Source organism: Opisthorchis viverrini (assembly GCF_000715545.1).
Source record: "Opisthorchis viverrini unplaced genomic scaffold opera_v5_275, whole genome shotgun sequence".
Lineage (NCBI taxonomy): Eukaryota > Metazoa > Platyhelminthes > Trematoda > Opisthorchiida > Opisthorchiidae > Opisthorchis > Opisthorchis viverrini.
In genome coordinates this window covers 498347-504346 of record NW_008751936.1, presented here as the reverse complement: position 1 = coordinate 504346, position 6000 = coordinate 498347, and the positions used below count along the sequence as shown (strand labels likewise).

The 6000-nt window shown below is 46.8% G+C and overlaps 2 protein-coding genes across 2 annotated transcripts in view; one reads left to right on the top strand and one right to left on the bottom strand.

Moving 5' to 3' along the window:
- The window catches only part of T265_09465 (hypothetical protein), a gene marked incomplete at both ends in the record, with an annotated part of 14468 nt that extends 8961 nt beyond the window's left edge, over positions 1-5507 (bottom strand). Inside the window, one exon of the mRNA XM_009175540.1 lies at positions 5360-5507. Within this exon, the coding sequence (XP_009173804.1) occupies positions 5360-5507 (148 nt within the window). The remainder of the gene's footprint in view (positions 1-5359) is intronic.
- T265_09466 (hypothetical protein) overlaps positions 1-6000 on the top strand; it is a gene marked incomplete at both ends in the record, with an annotated part of 40297 nt that overhangs the window by 20700 nt on the left and 13597 nt on the right. The window contains 2 exons of the mRNA XM_009175541.1: positions 102-226; positions 1571-1713. Coding sequence (XP_009173805.1) covers positions 102-226; positions 1571-1713 — 268 coding nt within the window. The remainder of the gene's footprint in view (positions 1-101; positions 227-1570; positions 1714-6000) is intronic.

The window sequence follows — 6000 nt, the reverse complement described above, 5'->3', positions numbered from 1 at the left end:
TATATATATGTATATATATATATATATATATGTACGGATATGTATATGTACACGTTACATTCCTCGTCTGTTGTCTTTTCATTGATTGTTGTTCAATCCAGCGAAGAGCCGGTTTTCCTCTGCTACAGCATCCTGCTCATCACAAACGTTCTTCAACCTTACCACTCGATTGGTGAGTTCGGCTACCTGATCGCGTTGTTACCTGTATGGGGATTCTTGCAAACACGTGAGTTGCGTTTCTGATATGGCCATTCTGATGTCAATCGCTTGTCATCATCATCGGCAATGTAGCTTCATAGTTTAACTCCGATAGTCCCAAGTCTTTAGGTGCCTAGATTAGTTGCTTCTGTCCTGGAGAAGCGGACTGCTCCAGACAACTGGTGTGAGTCGATCATAGTGCCTATCTTCAAAAGAGCTACAGTACTGACCGTCTGTCGTATGGATATAAGGCATGGCCTCTGCGGGAAGAGGCTTTCTCAGGTTTTCGGTCAACGATGTCTCAAAAGCGTTGCTGGTGTCGAATGGCATCGCAAACCGGCAGTAGTTGTCACTGAAAACATCTAACGTCATCGGCTACGGTGGCTAGGCTATGTGATACGCGTTGTCGACCGTTTTCCGTACCCGTTTCAGGTTGGTGAAGACGGCCAGGTGAACAACAGGTGACTTAGAAGAAAGGTGTGAAAGAGATAACAAGGAGCTTGACTACTGATGATATGCGCATCTGCTCTGCACAGTAGCTCCAGGAAGGAGCTTTCTCCGGTTAGATAAGATAATGAGAGATGGTCGTTCAGCTGTAACACCCTTTCGGTGACTAGCTGCCGTGCCACCCGAAGGAAGCACGAGGGCTGAGATACTGCCAGGTTGCCCAAGCCTAGACAGGGGAGGTTGAGAGGCAGAGGTCGGGTTCGAACCACGGACCTTCCGGTCAGTAAATTCGCGCTCTAACCACTGAGGCTCTTGCTAGGTCAACTCCCCATTATGGGTATATGCAACTTGACTCTGATCATGCCAGTGTGCGAGCCTGGTTATCACATCGCTTTCAGTCAGCATTACGCGTGCCAAAGCAGAGTAGTTCCATTCCTCAGTGTCGATGAGTTTGAGTAGCGCAGCATGCGCAGGATGTACGAGGACTCGTCTCCGATGCGCTAACCGGATCCGGTAGGAACATGGGATCTGCAGTGCCGAGGTACGCTGGCTTGTGTGGGGAAAAAGCAACTCTCCCGCAATTGATGAACTGTTCAGGTGTACACTTAGCATACCTTGTACTCATTGTAAGCGGTTTAGGGGTGGACAGTCTATGGGCTGGCAGTGTCGGGCCGACAACTGTTGCCACATCGGATGGGGACCCCGGACACCTCAACAGTGCTGTACACTTGCGGATCAAGTTAGTCTTGTTCAGTTTTTGTTCATTCACAACGGACGAACTTTTCAGTCGAATACGGAATTTTTTTCAGTAAACGAACAAACTGCGATTATGCACACTGTCTCGCGATTTCGAGTTTTGAGTTCTCCAAACCCAATCAGACCATATTGTATCGCACCGTACTCATTTCCTCTTTTTTCTCCACAGAATGTCGCCTCTACCTACCAACCACGTGTGTTCTCCTAGCCAGTCTGGTGCTGACCCCTCTGTTCCATTACATGTGGCTTCAACCGGGGACGGCCAACGCGAATTTCTACTTTGCCGCCTGTATGGTCTATGCCGTCGGACAAGTGAGTTTTTCTACGATTCGGTCACAATTCCCTTCCACCCACCAAAAAAACCCACTCCAGATTGAACAAAACGGAATCGATTTGGCCCGAAAAGTCTCAAGGTGTTTGGCGATGCAGTCAGTCGATATGGATTGTGAAATGGTTTTCCGGTGGCTCCTCGGCCATCCTAGAATCTGTCTAACCGCCAGCATGACAGTTCCATGGCGTGACGCTTGTACGAACAGAGCTCTAGGTGGCTCAGCGAACCTACTGACCAGAAGGTTCATGGCTCGAACTCAACCTCAGTATCTCCACTACTCCTGTCTAGTTTTGGACAACCTGGCAGTAACTCAGCCCTCGTGCTTTCTTCGAGTGCCGTGCTTGCTAGGCATCGAAAGAGTTTTACGGCTGAACAATCAAAGTAGAAAAGATCATATCCATATTATGTATATTATACATATTATATACATTATATGTTATCATTTACTTTTGAAGAGCATGGTCACAAACATAGAAAGTGAATGCAAGCGATGTATGCGGAAGGGTAACAGGAGAATATGGGAGAAAAGAGAGTAACGTCTGATTCGAAACCATGCCAACAACGGTTCCGGTCAGATGAATGAATCCCAAAGTATGTAAAAAATTTTGGTATGGAAACACGCGCCTAAAGACCAACAACCGAAGAAAGGACAATGTTGAATGCTCCGCAAGGCGCGGTAGTACAGTCAAGACTCGCACATCAGGCACAAAGTGTCTGTTATACTAGCTGGGTCTGGTGTGAGATTAAATGGCGAAAATGTATATTCAACGCTATGGGCCATGCATAAAAGTGTCATAAGTACGCCTGAGAGCCCACAATGGCAAGCAAACACAAGTCACTGACTGCGACCTTAGGAAGTCCCACTCCGCCTTAGCGGATTGAGGAAAGCAGATCCCTCGATAAGAGATGATCATCGGTTGGTGAACCAAAGAGTTGACATCACAACGGATTGCATGTAGGGCTGATATGTATATTATGTTATATAGTGCCACTATTACCGCTACCCATCTTCTCTATTTTTTCCATTTATTCAACCTTACTGGTTTTTCATCCGTCCGCAGATTTTTTTGATAACCGACTTGCTGAATTCTTTCGTCCGACGGGACTACCTCTTGCGAGTTGGATCCAACCTACAGCTGAGCTCTGGTCAGAAGCTGGTTTTGGTGAACTCGTGAGACATCGACCTTTGTGTCTAGCTGTCGCCAAATTCCCTCGTTCGTGTGTACGTGTGTGTGTGCGTCTGTTCGCGCGCACCGTTCCATGTATTTTGTATGGTTTATATACACTATCCCCGCATCCATACTGGCTGTGTTCTCATGTCATACACTAAATACATGTTAGGAATCAATACGTCACGTGTTTTCCTCGCATTCATTTCCTAGTGTCTTCTGTTAGCTTTGTTTTTCTTTGAGACGGGTGAATGGGGTCACACACGGGGCCACACGGAACACCTCCATCCTGTTGGCTTTCAAGGCCGTCGTCGACAGTCAATCGCTCAGAGTCATGGAGTGAACTTTTCTGGTGGCGCATTTCGTTCTGATGAAGCGTCCTGACCACTAATAAACTTATTCGTACAAGATCGTGTTGCCTAATCAGTCCTCGTTTTTGCCTTTCGAGTGTCAAAAAGTAGATTCGTCGACGGTGATGTAACTCCTGTTTTCTGTCTGCCCGTCTGACGTGTGTCTTGGCTAACCGTGACTTCATCATGTGTTCAATTCATCAGTTTTGAGCCCCTGTTCCTCTCCCTTAAAAGGTAGACTTCGTCGTACAGTTTTCCTTCTGTTGAGCAACGAACGAAACACACTCCTTTGCAACAAATTTGGTTTTGCAGTAAACTCACCTGGAACCCGGCTGAATCTCTCATTTGTGATGTATCCACGCAACTGAATGTGCTGCACTAGGCGTCCTCATGTTTCAGTTTGTACGATGTTCGAGATATCGCTATACATCATAAACGGGAGATTCAGCTGGGTTCCAGGTGAGTCTCTCGCAAAACCGAATTTGTTTGCAAGTGAGTGTATTTCGCTAATTTCGTACAATTTGGTTTCAAGCAGAACATAAGTTTGGCGGAAACTCGGGGACTGCGCCTACCTGATGAGTCCCAAAAAGGACGAAACCGGTCGTGGGCTGTCGACGGATTTTCAGCAACCTTATGAGTAGTGTATTACGTCTATGGATGCCATCTACATTTCAGGCATTACTCGCTCTCTACCGAATTTGTCACAACTGCCTGAGTTCTGGTTTTCGTTGCATTCCGTCCCAACATTATTTACACTGGGCGCTTCCTAAACACTGTGTCCGGAACACGCGGGCAGCTTTATTCTTTGACTTATTCTCTGAATTAAACAATACGACGTAGTTATTTTGGCTAGACCATGCTGACCATCGGTACAATTTGAGCTAGTAGAATTATGGAAAATGTAACGTCATACAATCTTCGCTACCGATGGGAGGGTGAGAGATGGCTGAAGTGGTTAGGGCGCGAATTTACTGACCGGAGGGTCTGTGGTTCGAACCCGACTTCTGCCTCTCGACTTCCCCTGTCTAGGCTTGGGCAACTGGGCCCTATCCGAGCCCTCGTGCTTTCTTCGGGTGGCATGGCAGTTAGGCACTGAAAGAGTGCTACAGCTGAACAATTTCTTTCTTTCTTTGCTATCGATGAAGGCCAAGCATTCCAGGCACAGATTTTTCATTGTCGGGTATGATCTTGGCGATTGAAAACTGAGATGTGTTCAGGTATCCCTCCACCGAACGACTTAGGAGGACTAACGACGGATGTTTTTCATCACCTAACGAATGCTTGTTTGAGAAATTTTCCTCTCTAACACATGACGGGGAGATGACTGATAACGGGTTTTATCCGTATTGGGCAACCTTCCTCACGAGGGAAACTCGCAAGCCATCCGTGCGATCCCATGATTTGTCGTCTCTCTCTGTTGTATGTTTTGGCATACTATCACGTGACAGCACGGTGGAAACTTCATGGCTGATAATCGTTCCAGACAATATCCATAAACGTATCATATCTGACAGGCTGACTTCTAGACTGGACTGACCAAGAATATCCAGTTTTCATAAAGGAAACCACTCACAAAGTTGCTGAAAACTCTTTGACAGCCCACGACCGGTTTCGCCCTTCTTGGGGCCGGCTTATCGGGTAGGCGCAGTCCCCGAGTTTCCGTCAACCTTATGTTCTACTTGAACCAGTTTTGGTCTTGTATCAAGGAGTGTAAGTCTGAAGGTGGCCGTGTAAATATCGCTGGACAACTGAAGTCGAATGGAAGAATATGATGCGCTGGTTCGGTGAGCATACAGTGAATAGCGTTCGACTACGATTCAGTTCAATTTATCAGCTATAAGCCGTGTGCCATAGGCATCTTGGTTCCAGCTGCTACAGTTTCGATCACGGAAAAGGGGGCATACAGCCAAGTCTTGATTAGTTCGGAAACTGGGTAGCTACGTACTGAAGCTTGTATACACGAGCGCCATCGACTGCGTGATTGGGCCATTTCTGCCAACTTGAGTAATTTGAGAATGGCATCTTGGTCCAGCTGCTACAGTTTCGATCACGGAAAAGGGGGCATACAGCCAAGTCTTGATTAGTTCGGAAACTGGGTAGCTACGTACTGAAGCTTCTATACACGAGCGTCATCGACTGCGTGATTGGGCCATTTCTGCCAACTTGAGTAATTTGAGAATCGGGGTCCTCATCCATAGAGGCAGCAGTTGCTGACCCGCCTACGGGACGACTTGATTTGTACTTGGAAAACAACATCGTTTTACATCCCATCGGTAATTTTCTTTTCTGGATGGTCACTCATTCCTTTGTTTGCTTCATTCATTCTGCTAGGATTCATAAAGAGTCAGTTCTTTGTTGGAAAGCTGAAAGCAGCACAGTTATTTCCGGGAATTCGTTGCACTCACACCCGGAACCCTCGAGTGTGTAGGCAGTTCCACGTGTTTGTGGCAAGGTGATTCAAAATGTGTAACAGCAGTCAAGTTCTTGATAACACTCTCGACTCGCTTGCCATATGTGCGGAGTTTAGGTCGAGGATATGCACTACTGAGGACCTCAAATAAGAGCGAACCTCGAATCCAATCTTCCTCGTTTTTACTGTGGACTCACAAGCATGATCGCATCCGGACAGGAGAGAGACTGTTCAGATGAGAACGCGTCAATCTCATTCTGACTATTGGTCGCTTTGGCCCACTTCTCGTCTCGTTTTGAACGTTTGATTTACGCTTTGTGCGAAAATTCTAACGGTAAC